Below are 23,285 nucleotides of genomic sequence, written 5' to 3'. Positions count from 1 at the left end.
TGACCCTTTATTTATGTGACCATTTAAGGGAATTCAATGTGATGTAATAGTAGCTGAGAGCTTTTAACAAATGTGACAGTATTTTTTCAGCAAAGGATGGAGACATTTGCACCAGCAGGGGAAGATTGTGAAGTCTGTGAAACATTTGGAAAGAATATTTTGACATCAGCTACACATAATTTAGCTTGCCACATTCAGAGCATAAATCTATACTTTGGATGATAGATGGATTTCTTACATTTCAGCCACTCCTCTGTGTTGAGCAGGAAATGAAATCCCCATCTGCAAACATCCGTAACCAAACTTTTTATAGAAACGATTTGTGGATCTCCGTGGAGACTTTTGGTGTCGCACATATTGTATGCAGAATACGTCTGAGCCACTTCCTGTACCGGCCTCCCCTGACTAGCCCTGCCATATTTGTCCCAGCGAGCGAGCTCAAGTCTAACCCATTTAGACAACTGCCTTTGTTGCCGTTGTGCTGTTTGGATGTTGATACGATGCTCTGTGGAGAAAATATTCCCCCAAATCTGCGTCGAAGAAAGGAGTGTTTTGCGCTTGGTAAAAGGCTTAGAAAGGGGGCCTACTGCGGCTGTGTTCCCCCACTGACGCCTGGCAGCAGACACAGGCACGTGGCCAGAGTCACTTATTGACACTTCACCACCACATGCCAAGATGCGACGCTTTCGAGGCACTGACAAAGTGCGACATCGTAGGTAGTAGGAAATCGTCAATTCATTTTCGGTTAACGTCAATTAGCGTATAGGGGAGACCGGGGTTATTTTTTCTAGAGTTTGCTGCTCATCAACAGAAAATCCCACAAGAGTCAGAGTCAGACCTGCATTAAATGAAAGCCTGAACCCTTGACTTGAAGGAGACCTCGCTCTCTATTTTCTATCATATTGCAGTTAATAGTTATTGAACATCAAACACATAATGGAGTTTTTTTTATGTTAACTTGAAATTTGATAAACCTTTGTAACTTTGTTGCTTTTTGAGATAAAAGGACAAAATACATTTTAAAGTAGTACTAAGTATCTCTTGCCCCTAGAGGCCATAAGCGCAACAGCAGGTGTCATAGCAGGTTGCGATTTTTTAACTTAATATTTGTCCTTGAGAGTAAATACTACACTGACAGAAAAGGCGAAGGGAGAGAGGGATATTGTACATCCAATTACACAATGGAAATATTTTTTTTCACTCAAACTTGGCTGTAAATACTGTTTAAGTGGCGCTAGCCCGCAGTTAGCTTTGCCCGTTAGCCTGTTAGCTTCTTCTTCGTGATTCCATTACTGTGTATTGGTTGCTCCGGTCCGGTGGCAGGAAAGCTGCAATTGTGGTTTTCTGGCCAGAGACACCAGGGGGAGATGAAAGACCCTCCAATCATGCCTTTAACACTTGTATTACTCCCAAAGGGACTACTGAAAGGATTTATTAAGGTAAAGAAGTTACTTAGTACTGCTTTATTACAGTCAATGCGATGCCAGATGTGTTATAAAATCCATTTGAACTAACTGTTGATTTTTTTTTGTGCCTAATGCCATAATAAGGTGAATAATGTACAAATTCACTAAAATAGCCCAAATATACGGCCTCTAGAAAAGCTAATGTTCAAATAAAGTGATCAGAAAAATATATTAGACACAAAAGAAAAAAATGTCCCACCATTTATACCCCATGTGACAAATGACCCCTCCGTTTTTGTGACAAATAGCCCCGAGTGTTCACTTTGCGAACAATGTAAGCTAGCTAAAAACAGCTTTAGCATGTTAGTTTATGGCCTAACTAAAGGAAGATCCAAAGGAAGATCCAAAGGAAGATCCAAAGGAAGATCCAAACAATCGAGATCCAAATTAACACCTTTTTGAGTGACAGTGCAGGGTTTTAGAGGCAGTTGTGTGAACAGGTCTGAGCTCATTCTGCACATTAGGACATTGCTGGAACATGTAGGGGAAAATACATAATTTTAACATTTTTAAACTCCGTATAGACCCTTTAAAGTTTGGAGAAAGGCATAAAACTATTTAAATGCGTCCTGTCCTCATGTCTTTAGTCCAAATTATTATTGGAAGAGAAGAGGGATACCAATACACATGTTATATATCAGTACCAGCATACAGCGCCCTCTAGAGTGGCTATAAAAAGCAATGTGACAAATAGCCCCGGTCTCCCCTACATTTGACCAGACTTTCCAAAAGGATCGCTGACGGTCTGCATGTTCAACAGTGTGTATTAACTCGTTCCGAAAGTCTAGAGGAGTGCGCGAGCCATCTGGGCTGTTGTCTGTATGGATAATTATATCACAAGCCATAAGGGTCTCAATATGAAAAACATTGTGACGCTGCGTAAAAGACATCGGATGAAATACTTTAACGGGTTCACAGGGTATCGCACAGGCAGGAAATGAACAGTAGATGCTTCCTGTGTCACTCCAGAGCAAGTACCCTTAAGCAACACAATTAACCCCCAGCTGCCGGTGTTGATCTGCTCGGTGGGGAGGCTCTGCGATCAGCACTCACTTTATTGGGCGGCTCACAGAGGGAGAGATGTCGTGCACTGTTTTTTTTTTTCTTCCCGCCATGACCTGCCTCATAATCTTCACGTCCACACAGCGGAAGCACATTTTTAAAACAACCTGAAAAATGTTATTAAGTCAAATTAATTAAATTCCAATTATGGGGATTTGAAAAAAGGGAATTCCCTGGACAACTCTCTACACTCAGGGACATGCAGATATTTTTGTTTGCCGCTTCTGCATGTGCTCAACACCTAAAACTACTGTTCTTTCATTATTAAAACCCTTTGATAAACTCTGTATGGAGAAAAAAAACGGTGTGTTGTCGCTGTAAACCAACACCCTGGTATGCTGTGCTAATGCCCGTGCAGAGCGGAGAGGCTGTGGGTGGAACAGCTGGGTGAGTGTGATTGGTTGGTCACTGTACAGATGTGCACAGCTGCACCATAAATCATGAACAGTGTCTGCTGTCTGCCGAGAAACCTGTCTGAGCCACCAATGATGTGAAAGCACTTTCAAACTGAACCAAGACAGGTCTGTTAAACAGTCAAACCGGGTAAGAATCGGTGAAAAGGCTTTACAACATGCTGGACATAGAGGTAAGGCTTTGATAATCACTTTGTTTCTTGGTTGGAGGTTTACTCAAACATCTGCGGTGAGATTTAATTTGAATAATAATGAAATGAATGAAATGCTCTGTGACATTCTAAGACATTGTAGCTTAAGTTGTTATTAAGTATTTACCTCTGATGTTTCTTATTTTTTGAGCTGCAAACTGTTAAGTGTGGGAGCCTAGTTTGAACTACTTAAATGTGACAAATTCTTGATCGAAATTTAATAAGTAAGGACTGCGGGCTATAAAATGACTTTTCGGAAAATTGAATTTCTTGCAACTACTGAGTGCTGAGTCACCTCAAAAGTGCTGAGCTCATTTTTATATTAATCTTAAAAGGAACAATGGGTATTCTCCTTTAAAGCATTCCAAATCGGCACTCTTGCTGCAGTGCAAAGTTGGCCATGAATCAAAATTATTGATACTTCCTGCTGTACTTTTCATCTGCTACCACTAGTTACACATTTAGCCATGTAGATTGTGTTTTAAACCTCACAACAACTCAATAACAATTTCACCCTCTTGATTAGCTCATTGCATGTATCCATATGCTGACAGCTGTGTTCCATTATGCACGCCGATAATGCAGCCTACCTGGTAGAAAATAATGACAAAGTCTAATTTACAATTAGTCTCAGCCTCTTAATTTCCAATGGTGGCGCGTGTGCCGTAGCCCGCGGATGGTACTGCGCAGTTATCAGCCGCTCTGGCAGACAGGATTATTTTCACTGAATTTGGAAGATACGTTCACGCAGCCAGATGGTCGGTAGTTGAGCGAAACATTGCGACAAGCCCATAATTTCCACCATTATGTTGCTCTTCATTTATATTGGATACATGCGAAATAATCACAGTTCGTAATGATGTTATGATAATTGTTGGGTTTCTACGGCTCATTTGCGGTAAATGTCTGGAAGATTATAACAATGCAGTGTCTATGGGCCTTAAGTGGGCTATAGTACACCCTGGATAATGGACAGTTGTTTGGCACACACGTTTCTTTTGCTCTCTTACATACATGATATATATCGATACATGACTGTAGACACTCAAAGCCACAACCCTCCTTGATTTAAGACAAAAAGAACGCAGTCAAAGTGCACATCCTCTAAGAGTTTCGGAAACTGTAACAAAATACCCATTTCTTGTATCATTTTGATGCACTTCCTGCTCTGTCCGATAAAGCTACTTCTCTCAACATATGGCTTGTTGTTTGAGTGTGTATTCCAGATTATTCACATATATTAAAACAGACAATTAGTTGTGTTTCAGCCCTGGCACAAAGTCTAATATTTCCTACTATTGACTGAGCTCAAATCTTATTTCCAAAACCTTAGTCCAGTTTTCCGCTTCAAGTTACAATTCATTTCTCTCAGGCATTGCATTTTGAATATGAATGGTTGTTTCTCCAGCTGACTGACCACACTGACAGCCACTTACGCTTCGGCGTCTCATGTTTCTTTTTGCGCAACCTCTGAGCTCTGAATTACTGGGTGTGATGGCTGTATTATTGCCCATATTGCCTTGAGATATCTAGGTCAAACAGCGAATCAGTGGAGTAAACACAATGGCACTTGGCCACTTTAGCGCTCGACATACACTCAGTCAGATGATGTGTAAAAAGGACCTTTTTTTTAGAGCAGGTCCAATGTTTATCTTCTCCATTGTCGAAGCGTAACATCAGGGCAATTCACTGAATTAGAAGTGCTTTGAAGCAATAATCGTTTGAGGAACACGTCTGAGGCTCAAACACAAAACGACAGGGGTATTATAGTATTTGATATGTTCTCAACAGTAGAGAATAAGAGTGTGACAATATATCGATTTTTCCGATATATCGCGATATTTTGCAGGACGATACAATACCTTTTTATTCAGATACCTTTTGATGACATCATGCATATTAATGAGTGACCTCATGCGTATTAATGAGGCAGCAGTCAATAGGGGCCAATAATGAGCAAGAATCAGGACAGTAGAGGTCAGCACTACTTAGACCAAACACTCACAAATTACTTTTAATGATAATCTTATGTATAATTATAAAAAAAAAAAGTGGTTGATTTATTCCTTTTGAAATAGGACGGTGGTTTCTGGTTTATTTAAATGCAAATGAAGTCACTAACAGATTTATAGACCCATCTTCAGTGTGTAAGTCAGGGGTCATTTATTTACACAGAAAATAAAGTACATGGAAAGACATGTAAATGTATGTGTATTATGTTAAAATTAAGGTTAAAAGTGGCATGTTTTTTTCTTTTATCGTGATGTATCGTAGGTTATTTTTGTGCAAAATATCGAATACCACAGTATTGGTGTATAGCGAGTATCGTTATCGAATCGTGAGTTACCCAGAGGTTCTCACCCCTTGTAGAAAACGCTTTTTCTTTTAGATATGGGTTCAAGTCCGTGCAGTTCTTCGCTGACCACAGACACAGTGGGAGGATGTTTGCCATGAAGAGAACACACTGTAACATTAGCAAAACATTCATCCAGGAAATCTCACAGGCAGACTAGAGTTAGCATTTGCTTTCAGTTTCTGTTGCAAATATCTTTTGTCAGAAAACGTGGTAGAATTGAACAACCAAATAAAATGACTTTGTTGCATTGGACTGTAAATGTTTCATGTAACTCAATGTCCCTCAGCGCCAGAAAAATAGCCAATGTATCGATACATTTGATGGGTTCCCTGCTGCCGAAAATGCCTTATGAATCAGCGCTCTCGAAGTGCGACATCACGGTGAGAAGAATATTGGCTGGCGCTGATCTCACACTGGGCTCACTGTCGGTGTTTAAATTTAGAACGAGACAAAGTTATAAGACGAAAGCGAGCATTCATCTTTCCCGTCACATATTTTCAAAAAACAGTCAACTTCCTTTACTTATAACCTCTACTTTGTGTCTCCTCTTCTTTTTTATTTCACAGTTCACAGAGCCAACTTTATCAATCGTGCTTTACTCTCTCTGGATCTGTAGCTTGAATTTCTGGAAGTACTAGGAAGATCACTACAAGACTGTAATCTCCAATTATACAGTATGAGTAACAGCCTTGGATAGTCACCACCTCGACACCTTTTGCTGTTGCGCACATACATATAAAGCATGGAATGGATCTCCTGTGATTAGCAGTTGTTCTAACACGTATGTCGCGTTAGTTGTGTTTGCACTTATAAACAGTGCATATTTGGGCTGTGACTTGAAGATGCGTGAAGGGGGATCTTCGCCGGTTTCGCCAAGGCACTGTGGGAGCTCATTACGCTTTCCTTTGGGCTGGAAAATGTCTGTCAGTGCAGATTCATTAAAAGCCAACCTGCTCGGGCAATGCTGGATGGCGTCGTAATGAGGGGTCCCGCACAATTTGGGCTCTTACGGCCGGTCGGATTGGCAGCTTAACTATCCTCGCTGTGGTATGGAGATTCTGGTCTATTGTAGTCATTAGCATGGCCCGGTTTGGGCATCGCAGCTTGAAAGTAGAGCACTGTGCATTTGTTGAAGTTCGCTTACTTCCCACTTCATTGCATGGACTCTATAAAGCTAATGGGGCAATTTATTAATACTAACTGAATTCCAATTTTGTTGTGTTGATGTCTTTATGTTAATTGTCTGTAAATGATTAAGCTGTTTGCAAATGCTATAAGTCGGTGGTTCCCAAATTGCGGCCTGAAGAGTTTGAGAACCCCCTGCATATAGCCAATGTATCAAGAGGTTTTTATGATATTGCTGAGATTGTTTAACAGTAATAACAGGGTGATAGATGGATATAGCAAGATCACGAGGGAAAACAAGCTTTAATGCATTTTGAAGCCCTGTTTTCATACTACCCAATACCCAAGACTCAGAGACTTGGAACTCAGTCGTCTTGATCACACTATCCATACTGTGTTTGAAGGAGCTGTGTCAGATGTTGCTGGAATCAGTGTATTCAAGGTGCCTCTGTTGTTCTTCAGGAGTCTTGCTTTGTTCAGTTGGATGAGCTGCAGTATATAGCTGCCGTCTTTGCGCGCCCCATGTTCTAAAGATTTTGTTTCTGCTGCTTTTGTGTCGTTGCATTGATTTTCACAAGCCATTCTGTGCCACATTCTGCTGCCTGCCCGCTACTGACTGCTATATCCCCATTTCGCAAAATTGCCACAGTAATGCTCTAATCTTTCATTTCTGTCTTTGTCCTCAGAGTCGTACCCCTCGTGTGACGCGCCTCAGCCCCCCTCAACCCGCTCTCGCTGATCAGGCCAGCAGAGTGTCCTTCGCCTCGGCAGAAAACCTCGAGACCATGTCAGAGCCGGACCTCCCCATCGGCTTTAACCGGATGAACCGGCTGAGGCAGAGCTTGCCCCTGGCGCGCTCCTCCAGCCAGGCCAAACTACGAGCACCAGGTCAGAGCATGGGGTAACTGGGCTTCATTAAGACCAAGCTGTCCCTCCTAAGCTTTATATGGGCCTTACTATGAACAATACAGTATATATTTGGGTCCTCTTGGACAGGGCTGTCACAATAATTTCTATATCGACATTATATTTCATGTTTATTGCAGCTTGATGCACTTTTAGAACAAAAGTTTAGTGTCATTTTTATGCCTGAGAGTTGATAGTGTCCAGTATCGTAAGAGTCAATAATATCGTTTATCGCGATACTTTCCTGCATCAATATATCGAGCTTCAAATTTGTTATCGTGAGAGACCTACACTTGGATTCAAACTTGCATAGTACTGTACATAGCTGTTGGATTATAGTTTTAAATGCAGTTTGATGAAGTTTAGTATAAAGATGGTTGCATCTTATCTAGTTTACATTTCTCTTCAAAGCATGGCAATGCAGTAGACAGCATGTTTTGACCAGTATTATGTATTTATTGGTGCTTAAACAAAATAATCAAGAGATTTTGATGAGTCAGTGTATAGTCAATCGCAAGTCACCAGATTACCTGCTTCCCTACATGCAATCTGACTGATAATCTCACCACTTTACCCTAAAACTACTCTCACTTCCATTATATGGGGGTAATATGAGCCGGCTTTATCTGTCGTCATTTGTCAAAGCCTTCGTGATGAAAGGCAAAACGTTCACTGCTCTAAACAACCAGTACAGATGATGACTAACCTTGTCTATGATGAAAAACATTCATGTTTTTCTTCTCTTTTGAGTTAGCCCTTGTTTCTAATACTTTAGTCCTTGTTCAGACCAGATTGAGCTCTAGTTTGGTTTAGTCTTTTTTTTTAGATCTGGTGTAGATTTTTCCCATTTTTTTTAATAAGCGTTACATGATGTGAAGAACTTAGAAACTATTGATCTGAGATTAATTTAATTAGGGCTTTTATGGCATCGCTCTAACAAAAAGAATAAAGGTAATTTAGTTTATCAGCGTGCAGTCCAATTAGTCACGCAGCAGCTTTAAGTCCCCATAACTATAGAAAAAAATACAGAAAGTCTGTGGTGAGGCTGGCAGACGCTCTCTGGCCGCTGAATCCTGCTGCAGTGCATGGCAGTTGCTTATCGCAGGTGACTGACGGCATCAATGTAAATCAAGTAAACCAGTGTCAAGTGAAAGTCAGTTCTCTGGAATAGAAGCGCAGGGTTTTAACAGAGCTGTCTGCAGCTGCCGTCATTACCTGTCTCCTCTGATTAATGACGGAGGCAGGAAGCAAATTCATTCTCCACTTACATGTATCAATCAACATGTGACACAAATGAGGTTTTGGAGAAGACATTATTACATGCTACTGGGGCTGCATATAAAATGAGAGATGCATGTGATAACTGTGCTGAATTATAAGCTAAGGGAAAGCTTAACAAATGGTAAACCAATACTAAACAAGAACGTAAAAGTGTGGAAACAATGCTATACTACTATATTAAACTTCTAAATAAGGTCTGTTTCAATATTTCATTTGTGTATATGTGTGTGATCCATGGATCTTGACACAAATCAAAACCATTAATCAAAAATCAAATGCCACATTATGAAGGTAGTGAAGTGGCTTTGGTGCAATCACTGTAATCATCATCATTTTAAAATCCTTTTGCTTAGTGCACTCCACACAATGGCCTTCTTAAAGCGCACACTTGTGTTTTATTTGTAATGCGGCCTGCAGCACGGTGCACCAAACGAGTTGTGCAGCCTGTTACCAGCTGGGCTCATTTTTATCAAAGCCACATTCATAAATCACACTGATAAAGTTGTTGTATTTTCTCATACTTAACTTGCGTTTGGTAGTCGGTGCTTTTGCAGCTGTTTCATCTCGGTCTCGACTGTATGGTTAATGAGAGAATGATTGTGATAGCTTGGCCTCGCGGGGATGTAATTGCTGAGATGTAATAAATTGAGGGCATGATGGTGCAGATGTCCAAATTTGCTGCAGAAGTAGTATTGATCCATTAAACAAAGGTTACGCAGCATTATTAGACACTTAACTCCTTTCCTCACTGCTGTTAATTGACTGCCTTTATGATTAGACTGCACTGATGCCAAAGCTATTTCAACATAGAGCTCAGACTAAATAATGGGCAATTATTTTTAATATATATTGACAGAATGTTGGTAATAGTAATAGCATGTCCTTTGTAAGCATATCATTACTTCTTTTTTCTTTTAAAGCAGTACTGAGTAACTTGTTAACCTTAATAAACCCTTTCCGTAGTCCTTCTGGGGGTAACACAAGTGTTAATGGGATGATTGGGGGGTCTTTCATCTCCCCCTGGTGTCTCTGGCCAGAAAAACACAATTGCAACTTCGCTGCTAATAGAATCACAAAGAAGGAGCTGCAGGCTAACGGGCAAAGCTAACTGCGGGCTAGCGCCACTTAAACAGTATGTACAGCCAAGTTTGAGTGAAAAAAATAATCTCCATTGTGTAATTGGATGTGCAATATCTCTCTCTTCCTTTGTCTTTTCTATCAGCGTAGTATTTACTCTCTTGGACAATAAATTACACAAAATAAAACATGCTAACACACCTGCAGTAGCGCTTATGGCCTCTCGGGGCATGAGTTACTTAGTACTGCTTTAAATGCATTAATCTTTTAACTATTTTCACAAACATGTGTAAGTTAATCATTGATTGAATTGTAGGAAAAAGATAGCGTACTTATTTCTGACCTCACAGTATATAAAACCCTGAATAATAAATGTCCGTTTATACTTCTGAATAAGCTAAACACATGCATAAAGTTTGAATTACTCTGTTGAATTTTGTCCCCACTCTCTTCATCCGTTACTTCACTGTACACCCCCTCATTGCTGCTCCCCGTCCATAAATGCAGGGATCTTGTTCCTGCAGCTCGGAGAGGAGACGAGGCGAGTGCACCTGACCCACGAGCTGACCAGCCTGGACACTCTGAGAGCCCTCATAGTGCACATGTTCCCCCAGAGGCTCACCATGGCCATGCTCAGGTAACGGCAAACACCAGTGTGTGGTCAAGTATACCAGGCCAGACCAGACCACAATGTTCTGCAATTATGTTATTAATGGTTTCAGAGTGACAAGGGACAAATTGTACTTGCCAGGCGACTAATTCAGAGCATCTCCAAACCTGCTGGTAGATGCGTGAAGGGAACAAAACGATCATATCAGCAAACTCTAGTGGTGTTAACCTGGTATATTATAAAAGCAGATATATAAATTCTAGTTCTAAAGCATTTCTATTGATTGCAGGGATTTTTTTTTTCTAATTAGATGCTGAAAATGCATTAAGAAACCAAAAAAATAGTTTAAACCGCAACTTACTCTTTAACCACTGCTTTACCCAAATCTTAAAGCTTCTTCCTCATTCTTCTTCCTGATTGTGACGTTTCTCTCTGGTTGTGTCTTGTTGAAAAAGGAATGAAAATGTGTCAAAAACATGGCAAAAAAGCTGAGAATATGTGACTAAAATGCAACAATAATGCAACTAAAAAAGCAAAGAAAATATGACAAACATGTGACAAAAAAGCAATGAAAAACTGGCAAAAATGCAAAAAAAAAAAGGAAAAATGTGGCAAAAACATGACAAAAAACTATCAATAAAAATGCGACAAAAAGTGCTAACAAAACAACTAAAACATGATAGCACAAACAAGGAAGAAGCTTAGATGAGGAATGAAAACGTGTCAAAAACATGGCAAAAAAGCTAAGAATGTGTAACTAAAATGCAACAAAAATGCAACCAAAAAAGCAAAGAAAATATGACAAAAAAGCAATGTAAAAGGCTGTAAGCTCCAGTTAAGAAGCGTTTAGATTTGGGTAAAACTGGAGACAATGTGTTCCCTTTGCACTTCATTCACAATGTCCAGTGGTGAAAGTCATGTTTTTGTCACTGAAATTAATTGTAAAAGTCTTCATAAAAATAAAAAATTCTGTGTGTCTACGTCCACATCACATGCTGGTCCTTTGGGAGTAGTAAAGAATGATAAAATACTGTGTTTATATTAAATAGCCTGTCTGTGTTTATATATTGCATACATGAGTCGCCTCCAATTTCCCTAGAATCAAATCAATACTCTATTCTACAAAACTGTGCAGCGTCAATGTAGCCACATACTAATGTCCGAGTCCAGATTTGTTTTGTATTACATTCATGATGAGTTCGATTCCAGACGTCACACTGTTGATTATCTCATTATGTCCAGCTCACGCTTTAAAGATCTTCCAATTCCCCATTCATTCTGGGAACTTAATGCGCACACTTATATGTATCGGAGCTGTTTATTAATGTGGCACTTCTTCTTTGTCTTGTGTTGATGGATATCGATGTCTAGGTCTCCCACAACAGCGCTGTTGATCAAAGATGAGACTCGTAATGTCTTCTACGAGCTGGAGGACCCGAGGGACGTTCAAGATCGCTGTGTAATTAAGATTTACTGCAAAGAGCCCATTTATGGAACTTACCCTGGTCACCACAATCCTCACTTGGCCAACGGAGACCTCCGGGTGAGTGTCTGTCCATGATGGGATTATAACTATAGTCTTGTCTATGGACCTAATCGTGCTGTACTGATAATGATCTCACTGGGGTGAACTGAGCTGAGCTAATGTAGTAATGGCATACTGTTGTGTAGGCATTTAGCATCTTCCTTTTTTTATCACTATACAGTATAGTAGTGTATCTGTCAGAACTAAACCCTGAGTAATCCATATGGAAGAGCATAATGCACACCATCTTAATACAGCTGTGTATGAACAACCACAGTAGACAATGGAACAGTATGCGGACCCACACTGTAATGCTAAAAAGTGAGTGGGCTGGCTGACCAGACTACAGAAAAGTTGTAGAGTTGTTTTCTTTCTCTTTGTGCCAACCTGTAAACTGATGCCAGTGTAATGATCCAGACACAGAGACACCTTTTTCCCTCATCACCAATTCATTCTGAGTGCAGCTGGCTCATGGGCCACACCGATAGAAAGACAAACACTCTTTTGTCTTCAGCAGCAAATCTTCTAATCCTCTATTATTTTCAGTGCAAACTTACCTCTTACAGTATAGTGGTGAAATACAATTTACTTTTCAAGTCTGTGGCGTTAATCCACAAGTAACTACACCGTACTATATAACGCATTACGTTAAAAGCTTGCAGACTCTGTTAACACATTTCATTGGATTCAATCTCACAGGCTTGATAGTCGTCAATTGACAACATCACTCAACAATTGCAAAATATTCTGTCTCTGGAATAGCCAAAAGCATTGTAAGTGTCTTCATAACAGGAAAAAACTGTGAAAGCAGTATTAAGTAACTTGTTTACCTTAATAAATCCTTTCCGTAGTCCGTCTGGGTTTAATACAAGTGTTGATGGGATGATTGGGGGTCTTTCATCTCCCCCTGGTGTCTCTGGCCAGAAAACCACAACTGCAACTTCAGAGGCCCCAATACACACTAATGGACTCACAAAGAAGAAGCTAACAGGCTAATGGGTCAAGCAAACTGCGGGCTAGCGCCACTTAAACAGTATGTATAGCCAAGTTTGAGTGAAAAAAAGTATCTCCATTGTGTAATCCAATGTAAAATATCCCTCTCTCCCTTTGTCTTTTCTGTCAGAGTGGTATTTACTCTCATGAACAATTAATGAGTAAAAAAACAGCAACATGCTACGATAACTGCAGTGGCGCTTATGGCCTCTAGGGGCATGAGTTATGTAGTACTGCTTCAAACCCATGAACTGATGGTAGTCTCTCTCATATAATCCCTCCGATGGCTAAGTCAACTTCTTTTACATCCTTGAATCCATAAACAACGCTTCCAATATGTCCCCACGCACTCCATCACACAGACTGTAGTGTATGTGAGTGGGTCATGTGACGTTACTCCTCCGTGGCCGCTCCTGGACCTTTGCCAGTGAGCATCTCCGACGCTGACTCGACGAGAAGCTGACAGGCTGCGCGGCGGCATAAACACCAGCTGATAGACCATTCCTCCAGGTTCAGCTCAGGACCGCGTTATGAATGCCTCCTGTGGCTGTAAGCACGCAGCTAAATGGAAAACGGACTGCCAGCGAACCATTTGAATATACAGGGTGCCACTTAGAGGTCGCTCACTCCACCTGCTGAAAGTACATTCTTCAGTCTACCTGCCTCATCATTACCTCTATCACTACTGTAATTTTTCACGCAGGAGATTGAAAAGATAGGGACTCATCTTCATTTGTTCCTGAGCTTCTGGCAGCAAACGTGGCACCAGACTGATTTGCATAATTACCAATGTCTCGTGCACTATTTCCGCTGGAACAAAATAAAAACAGTTGTCAATACAGTCACACAAAAAAGCCTAATATTATGCGATTTCGCCATGGTAGTGTCTCCCATACAAGCCCTAGCATTTTGTCACCATCTAATTACATTCTGATTATGGTAATGAGAAAACTGTGGCCGCAAACAATATGACAAACCCGATTGCTTGAAAAACGCAGACATGGGCAAAACATTGAGCGGAATCGAATGCTAAATGCCCTATTTACGACAAGGGCGTTTATGACAGCTTGTCTCGTACCCTAGGGCTTTGTTTTACCGGCTTGTGCTCCTGATTGCTTCCCTGCCCACGGTTGATTTCAAGTCGCCCGCTAATGTTGTGGAGGTCAGTTTTCCTATGTCTCCCTTGGGACCGGTCGGCTGCCAATATCTCTCTGCATTTTACAACGTTGTACCTTGATTTTTATGCCCGTAAGGTACTGCCTCTTTTACCGCCAAGGTGACTGTGTGTATGTGTGGGCTTATTGAAACCCAGCCGAGCGTGGCAAGATTATACACCCGATTGCTGACCACAAAAGCATGACCTGGATTATTGAAGTCCGCTCGCCCAGTGTAGTTTGGGATTTGATGGATAGGCATATTTAGCGGCAGAGGGATGGCGAACGGTGCAGGGGGGTATTCCTGCCGGGACACTACCTGTCGTGGACGTCTTGTGTGGCTTTGAGGAGGTCTTGGAGGTGCGCCGAAATGCCTTTACACTCAGCGTTCCATCGATAAGGAGCAGTTGCTAAGATACAAGGAAGCAGATGATGGCTCTACAGTCATTAGTGGCCCGCCAGGCTGTCCATGGGGTGCTGTTGGAGGAGCCAAGGCTTATTATGTGGAAGTATAGGTTTTTCTATTCGTCCTGCATCCTGGAGTTGTCTGTATGCAATTTGTCTATATGAGGTGTCCTCTACTCTACTGTATCTCTAACACCGAGCTGATAACCTTCGCCTTTAAGCGTGCATTGTGTATCCTTGTCTTTGTTCTGTTTTGTTGCGCATTTCGCCTCTGACATTTGGGCGCAGTGCCAAGAGATAAACCAGCCACGCGCAATCTTTCAATAAACAATCAAGGGCAATTTACAATGCAATTTGGAGGCTTTCATGTCAATATGAAGGCGGAGGCAGTAGAGCCAGTGCCCGTTACAGTAAGAAGCAATGGCTTATAGAAAATAAGTGTTACGGTAGTGTTGAATAAGGGAAAATACGTAGTTATTGCTATTGTTTTCAGCTGAACATTGTTGTCTAAAATGTGCAACACAGCTGTAGAGAACGAGGGAGCATTAGTGATTTAATGCTGTAAATACTAGGCAATCAGCTTACAAATCAAGTTCCTTCAGGGAATGGCGTTTTAGCAGCCAGTTGATCCAGCCCACCTCAGCTCTTTAACTTTTAAAATCTTGGACTTATTATTATTGTGATGCTTTATATTTAATTCAGTTTTAAAGCTTTCGGACACATTTTGGTCGCAAAGTCATTTCTCCGGCCAACACCAGCTAAATATTCAAATAGGGTTCTAGGCCACAGCTCATTTACTGGCTGCTGACTAGAACATAAATTCCTAAGGGAGGCCGACTCCACACGAAGAATAAGTAATGGTGTATTTCTTGGGAGATAATTTCTGCTGGTTTTAATACTGCGTTGTTGAGTGATTTTGCATAATACAGTAAATTCCCCACATGTGGAGCTAGGTTAATAGTAGCAAAGTCAGTAGTTCGTAATACCTTCAATTAGCTGCACAGTGGCTTCAATTATGTCAAGTAAAAGGGTCAATAGGTCAACAGCTGAAGCCAAAAAAGGCATCAATCTTTATTAATTGTGCAATGTGTTTGTCTCTTCAGAGGGAGATGGTTTACGCCCCTCAGGACTCCCCTCCGAACCGCCGTCTCAGTAACCCGCACATGTCTTCCCAACACTCGTCTGCCTCAGCCTCTCCGCCCCAGGGCTCTCCGTCCCGGGCCAGGCTCCTGTACAGCGGCGGCAGGCCCTCCTCCTACGCCGGGCCCCCGCACCACACCCACTCCCTGCCCCACCCGCACTCCCAGTCCCACCACTCCTCTCCCCATCAGCAGCCCCACCATCCGCAGGCCGCCTTCGTCGCCTCGTCCAGTGCCATTTTAGAGCGGCGGGACGTGAAGCCGGATGACGAGATGGGGGGGTCCCGGAGCATGGTGCTGCTGAGGGGAGATGACCGTGGAGGAGGGGGCATCTACGCCGACCCGTATTCTCTCGGTCCGGATACGGGGCGGTTGAGTCTAGCAGGAGGCCCGCACTCGCCTATCCCAGCCAGAGCGGACCCCTACGGCTCCTTGTACCGGCGTGGAGGCGGCGCCGGCTCTGTCCGATCACTGACTTCTTACTCCGCCGCTGCTTTACAAGGCGAGTTAATGGAACGAGAGGCTCTGTACCGCCCCGGGGGACCACTTTACAATGACGCCTACGCTGCCTCTATGCTGGCCATGGGACTGAGAGTGCCCCCTCCCTCCTCACCGCAGAAGATCCCCGACATGAGAGACATGAGAGATCCATACGGCGGGACCATGCCGGGGCGGGGGTCACCGGGGAGGCAAAGTCTACGGCGCGACTCGGTGACTTCGTCCATGTTTGGGGACAGCCCCAAAGCCAGAGGGCAGGCGTCCGGGATGGGACTCACCTCGGAACAGCTCTGTCTGATGGCCGGAGCGGACGGAGGGGGAGGCGGGACGTTTGGTTCGCCGCTGATGGGCAATGAGTCAGAAACGAGGTACAAACTAGGGGCGGGCGACGTTTTAGAGACACAATGTTGTTCCCTCATCAAAAACAAACTCAGAGTTGTGTTTTGAACCATTCTTGTATCTGTGTTCTTTCATGGCCCTATGTAACCAGGGAGAGTTTTACTTTATTCCTAACCAACAAAGTACAAGTTAGTGATTTGAAATGATTACCAAATACCTGCAAAAAGCCTATTATCCCCTCTGACAGAATCTTCATATTGTTGTTTTCTGTTTTTTCATAATGTCTTTTCTGTTTCATGCTTAGGCACAGACACATGCTCTCTCTTCTATAGGCGAGGCAAGTTTATTTGTAGCACATTTCAGTTCAAAGGCAATTTAATGTACCACACTGCAACACCGAACACACACAAATACAATAAAAAACCCAGCAGCAATAAAATCAAATCAATCAGGAAAAAAAAAAAACAACTCTAGGAACTACCGAGAAACCCTTTCCTGAGGTTGGTTCTAATATGTCAGCTTTATATTTTGGTGCCCGACCATGAAAAACAGTCTATTCTCTATTTTCGTTACCCACCTACTCATGATTGAATGATTTAGATTGTCATTTATTTTTGACTTCATCGTCCGTCTCTATTTTAAACACTCAAATGTCCCGTGATTCACAAATTTTGGTTCAACTCGTGAAAATATGTTCCATTTCTTTGACATTCAGCTGAGAAGCCGGTGAACTCAATGACTTGAAAAATTGTTATTTACAACGTGCTTCACATTCAAGTTGTTCAGCTGCTTTTACACATGAATGGTGACAAAAACACAAATCCCTGAGTGACATAGAGCATGCAAATCAAGGAAATGAAGATGCACACATATTGAGTATTGAATAAAAGATCACTAGTTGTCCCAAGATACATGCTAATTATTGTATGCAGTGTCTTCTGTAGATCTACAGTATGTATATTCATTATGTGTCAGCCTATTGAAGATTTATTCAAGTGTGACAAAACATAAACTATTCATGCTTGCATTGTATGTACAGTATTCCCATTTAAATTGTATTACAACACAATTAATCATTAAAAATAGTCAGTACTGTCTGCACTTTGGGGAAAGGACAAACATAGCACAATCGGGAAGGGATTAGCCACATTCACAAATCCTCTTTTGCGCATCAAAGTAAAAAAAAAGCCTTGTCTGTTTGTGTGTTTGCAGGGAGCGCATGGAGGCCATGGAGAAGCAGATAGCGAGTCTGACTGGGCTGCTGCAGCGAGTCCTGAGCAGAGCGCCAGAGGCTGAGAGCCCGTAAGGACACAGCTCTTACACTCGCACATTACACATCATGCTCACAGGCCACATCTCCGATCAATCCAACATCAAGTGCTTCCTAATGGCTGACCCTATAGAAAGATTTAGAGCAAAGCAGCAGTGGGCAAAGAATATACTGACCTTGGAAAGACATTTCTCAGCTTGTTGCACTGATTATGTTCAGCCTCGTTTCAGTCGTTTAAATAAAAATGCAATAGGTGTTTACTATAATAAGTGAGTAGATCTATTTCAGTTGTAAGTAGAGAAGATGACTACGTTTGAATATATATCGTCCTCTCTAATAATATAACAGTATAATAGTAATACTTAACTTTATTATAATTCTAACTATTAACTCTTATTTTAGGCATTATTATACACATTCTGAATGAGGTACATTTTAACTTTACAATTCGAGAGAGAGACGTTCCCACTCTCACCTATGGTCATGAGATTTGGGTAATGACCGAAAGGACAAGATCGCGAATACAAGCGACCGAAATAAGTTTCCTTCGCAGGGTGGCTGGGCGCACCCTTTGAGATCGGGTGAGGAGCTCAGTTACCCGGGAGGAGCTCGGAGTAGAGTCGCTGCTCCTTCACGTCGAAAGGAGCCAGCTGAGGTGGCTAGGGCATCTGTTCCGGATGCCTCCTGGTCGCCTCCCGCGGCATGTCCTAGTGGGACAAGGCCTTGTGGAAGGCCCAGGGCACACCCGGGTGGACTATGTCTCCGAGCTGGCCTGGTGTCGCCTCGGGGTCCCCCCAGAACAGTTGGAAGAGGGGGGTGTGGATCGGGGAGTCTGGGCATCTCTGCTGAGACTGCTGCCCCCGCGACCCGGCCCCAGATAAAGAGGAAGAAAATGGATGGATGGATGGAATTTAAGAGAGAATCCATGATGGCTGCTCAATCTCCTACTGCAGAGCATGGACAAAAAAGGACAAAAAGGCGGGCTGATTAGCAACAAGCCTCCACTGTGATCCAGAGTCTGTCAGTCAAAGTCTCACGTTTAAACTTTTGCATTCTCCAGCACAAAAACCAGGGTGGTTAAAAATATGATGCCTTGCCCAGCGTTGTCACATGGATCTTAGTAATTTTTAGAAAAAATCTCTTTGGAGCCAGGCTTTTAAGCATGGTTTGTGAGACTCAATTGGAATCTGTTTTTAAAAAGTGTATTTTGGAGTAGCACCTGGCCGCCAGGGGGTGGTGTTGCAGGAATGTCATCACCCGGCCATGAGGACCAAAGAGAACCACGTTCATCGTGTTGTGAAATTCAAAACGTAAACCGACATGCCAGTGATGCCAAACATGCCCCTAATGCTCAGCTAGACCCCAGCCATGATGTCTTTGCTGTGAATTATTAAAATAAAGCATTTGGAAGCGGATTTACTGTATTTAAGCCGTATGTTTGCGTACTTGTAGAGAAAAGCAGTATGTTATGAGTGAGGTTTTTATAGGCCTTTAAATACACCAGGAAATAAATAAATGTATGTAGTTGTTGTGAGTATGCCAATCCTTTCCATTTTGAATTACTGACATTTTATTGTGCATTTTAATTTTACATTTTTTCATTACATTCAATATGTCGAACAACAACAAAAACATACAATGAACAAATTGTATTGTAAATTGCAGCGTTTTTTGATATGTAGCTTTGTAATAGGACTCCGCACTGTTTTTCCCCTTAGACCTTCTCCTCCACCTGTCAATGCCGCTATAAAAGCCAGTGATTCACTTCTAATTCAGATTCGGCTCCCCATCACCATCCATCTCTCCGGGAATGTCGAACACACCACTCATTGTACATTCAGCTGCTGCAGGCACATATATTTTCCACATCCTCTGCCGTATATCAATACCCCAGACTGTATAGCTATACTGATGCTGTATAAGTACATTAACACTGGCCTCTTGCAGGGAGAAGATTGAGTCAGCCAGCGACTGCTCAGGAACCGACAGTAAGTGCCCGCCAAAATAAAAGACTATCACTGCTCGTCGACGTTATCCACTGCTGCACAAATTGGCTTTTTTTCCCCCCACAAAGCTGACCGTTTTTTCTTTTTTTTTGCGTAATTTTAAAGTGCGTCACCGTATTGTTTTGTGTGAATTTTTTTTCTGCTTTGTAACCACTGCCCATGCTTTTTTGTTGTTTTAGCCGGACGAACTAAAAAAAAGAAAGGTAGCTATGTTTCCTGGAGTCTTTGGTTACCTCTACCCCGTGTCTGTAGTCAAACCCTGTGTGTCTCAGTGGACTAACCTTTCTCCTGTAGTTGTAGAAAACCATCAATATCCTTGTGTTTTATGTGTTAACAATGAGTTGCATAAATCTTGGTATATAGTACTTTTTGTGATTGCAGCTTAAAAACGGATAGTTATATTCTTATACTGCCCTCGTACTTCTCTTGTACAATTCTCCAATTGTCCATGTGCCTAATGCAGTGCCCCATACACCCACTTTACCTGCACTTAATGTGTCAAATGCTGTCTGTAAGACTGAAAGGTGCTCAGTACAGTGAGAATGTATAATTGGTTTTAAGACGGCAAGATGATTTAGATACATTAGAGATTTAAGGCAACATTAACACAACAGTAAAGCAGATAAACAGATGTGTTATAAAGGCTTATCAGTGTGTAGTTGTTATTTTTATATAAAGTCTATGCAAATGCCTGTAGAAAAAGAAATATTACTTGCATACCAAATGACTGTTGTTTGGATTTGTTTGGTGTTAAATAAAAAAATTAAAAAAAGAAGTGGACGGATTTAAGATAACCAGAAGTGGCTTTGGTTTCCTGTGGTGAAAATGAAAAGTGGAAATGAGTGGAAAACTAATTGAATCCCCCTCGTTATCTGATTATAAATATCTTCAGAGAATTTTAATCTCATGTTAAATTAAAGATTGTTCTTGATATTTTCAATTGGTTTCACTTCACATGCGATTCTTCAGTCTTTATTTTAACATACTGTGGCTCTACGTGCCTCATGCTTCGTATCTGCTGCTTATCTGTCTGTGCTCTTGAGAAAACTTTTATTTAATACATATACTTTACTTAGCCCAATACTGTTATCTCTGCCTTCTTTGTGCAGGTGAAATAGGATTGTATTTGAACAGAAAAGAGCAGCTGGCAGCCATTTGGCCAACAAAAACAAATTAAAGTAACAGCTCTGTGTTTTCTGAAACCTCTCTCGCTCAAATACAGTCTTAGTTCTGACCTTTTGACATCGGGTTCAGGTGTGAGTGAGGACCCAGGTGGTGCCAATCTTTGTAAAACTTCTGCTTCAAAGCCGCTCTGAGGTAGAATCACAAATAAACCTGCCTTGAAATGCAACTCGGAAAAAAACAACCCCATCTGTTATCGACCAACTGATTATGTGCTCCTTATTCTCCCTTTGTCTTGTTTGTGCATGACGCGTGTGACTCTACATCCCAATTACTGTCACTACGAAGATTTCATTTCCATTTCAAAGGATTATCTCATGTTTTTTGCTGCGTGTTTGGAGCTGTCGGGGGACTTTTTCTTCCGAGTAATTTGTCTGCGCAGATTTAGTGAAAATATGTTTTTCACTACTGACCTGTTCATCCCCTGTGCCTTCCCCCCGCTGTTTTCACTAAATCTTTGTAAGGCGGGATGACCGACTACAAATTACTCATGTCACATCCATAAAGCAATATTCTCTTTGCCAACATTTTTTTTTTTTTTAACTAACAACTTTAAGTTAGGACACTTTGTAAAATGTCCACAAACTTTAATGCAGTGATTAGCAACGCTCACTGAACTCAAATAATCTTTAGGTGTAAAATATTACCACATACTATAGAACAAGGAGTTCAAGAAGTTGTAATGGTAATAGTTGCTTCTTTGGGTAAGACACTTCATCCATCAGATGTATAAGCATGTGAGTGAGTGGTTGGCCTTAGTCAGAAGGGCCATAGGCGCAGACCGGCAGCCATGTTTCTTGTCTACTGATCACTAGTGGTTAGTGAGTGACTATGGATCCACTGCAGTGCTTTAAAGTGATAGTGTGTAGTTTTAAATGTTTTACAAATGTAATAGATTGCATATAATTGACCCCCTGGGTCTGCACATTGACATAACTTAAGTAATATTAAAGAAATTTATACCAAGGTCTTAGTGAATACTCAATTCTGATTGGCTGACATGTTCTATGTCACTGCACTGCAGCTGTTTCCATAGTCATGACAAACATTTGAGTTGGAACTAGTGTCCCAGACTTAGAAAAAAGCAAACAGGCCACAATGAACAGTTTCAGTGTGTGTGACTGTGGTATAAGCAGATTAAACGAGGAGCCGTGCATTATACAGTTTTAATGCACTTCGCGTCCTTCTGTGGACCCACCACCTGCAGGAGGAGCCACAGGGGCTGGTGCAATGTGATTTGGGCAGCTCCAACAGCTGCCTCCACGACCCGGAAATGGACAAGTGGAAGAAAATGGATGGATGGATGGAATGCACTTCGCGGAGTGTTCATGCCTCCACGTCGTGCATTAAAACTGTATAACGCGCGGCTCATTGTTTAATCCTCACATATATTTTCTCACTTTTCTGACCAATGAGACAAGCTTTCTAGCGAACTGGTAGGTTAACAAGTCAGATTAAATCAGGAGGGGAAGGAGGGGTGGGTGGGGGGCATGCAATTTGTCTCTTTCTCTATCTCTCTTCATTGTGCAATCTCACCGACTATCACTGTAAGAAGCTTGTCAAGTTTGTAAAGCACACTATGTCCACCGATAGTCCACGGTAGTAGAAGTTGTAGTAGTACTTTATTAGAAATGTATTTTACTTTATTATTTATTTTGGGAGTTGCTGATCATTACATTACAGTATTTACATTTTAAAGTGTCCCAACTTAGTCCCAACATTTTTATGCTTGACCTCGGTTTAGGACCACTACCCAACTTCATTACTTTTCAATAATCCGATGTAATCTTATGTGCAGTGACCCCCTCGGCCCCCCTGGCCCTGATGCCCCCGCCCTCGTCCGGCTCTAGTCTGCCCGTGGCCGTGTCCCGCTTTCAGATGCAGCAGCACCTCCATGGACTTCAGCAGAACACCAACGCCCTCCGCAAACAGCTCTCGCAACTGCGCAACATACAGGTGCCTGGGATGAGTTTATCCATTTATACCAGTTTTGCTTTAGATGAGATTAGTACTTTATGATGTAGTTTCTAAGATGTAAACTGAAGATAGCAGATTAAGAGTTAAATATTGACGATGTCTGGAACTTACTCTTTTGTTGTAGCTGGAGAACCAAGATGCAGTGCTGTCGTTGTTGAGGCAGACTGAGACTGAGTTGAGCCTCATGATGCTGGACGCCTCCCGAACCCAAGAAGACCCGCTCCAAAGACAGCGCCTCCTAGTGGAAGAGGAGAGACTCAAGTACCTTAACCAAGAAGAGCTTCTCATACAACAGCTGCAGTGAGTTGAA

General features: G+C 41.9%; 1 protein-coding gene across 9 annotated transcripts in view; it reads left to right on the top strand.

Moving 5' to 3' along the window:
• Positions 1-23,285, top strand: part of srcin1b (SRC kinase signaling inhibitor 1b) — a gene marked incomplete at its 3' end in the record, with an annotated part of 90,327 nt that overhangs the window by 52,737 nt on the left and 14,305 nt on the right. For 7 of the 9 annotated variants that reach the window (XM_079577838.1, XM_079577841.1, XM_079577843.1 and 4 more), the window contains 9 exons: positions 7,300-7,501; positions 10,385-10,514; positions 11,859-12,030; positions 15,668-16,569; positions 17,753-17,842; positions 19,758-19,798; positions 19,996-20,019; positions 22,797-22,954; positions 23,100-23,275. In XM_079577838.1, coding sequence (XP_079433964.1) covers positions 7,300-7,501; positions 10,385-10,514; positions 11,859-12,030; positions 15,668-16,569; positions 17,753-17,842; positions 19,758-19,798; positions 19,996-20,019; positions 22,797-22,954; positions 23,100-23,275 — 1,895 coding nt within the window. The remainder of the gene's footprint in view (positions 1-7,299; positions 7,502-10,384; positions 10,515-11,858; positions 12,031-15,667; positions 16,570-17,752; positions 17,843-19,757; positions 19,799-19,995; positions 20,020-22,796; positions 22,955-23,099; positions 23,276-23,285) is intronic. The other 2 variants (XM_079577840.1, XM_079577845.1) reach the window with 1 other exon arrangement.

Source organism: Gobius niger (genome assembly GCF_951799975.1).
Source record: "Gobius niger genome assembly, chromosome: 19".
Lineage (NCBI taxonomy): Eukaryota > Metazoa > Chordata > Actinopteri > Gobiiformes > Gobiidae > Gobius > Gobius niger.
Note: the sequence above shows the minus strand (reverse complement) of the source record. Positions and strands in the feature narration are given on the sequence as shown.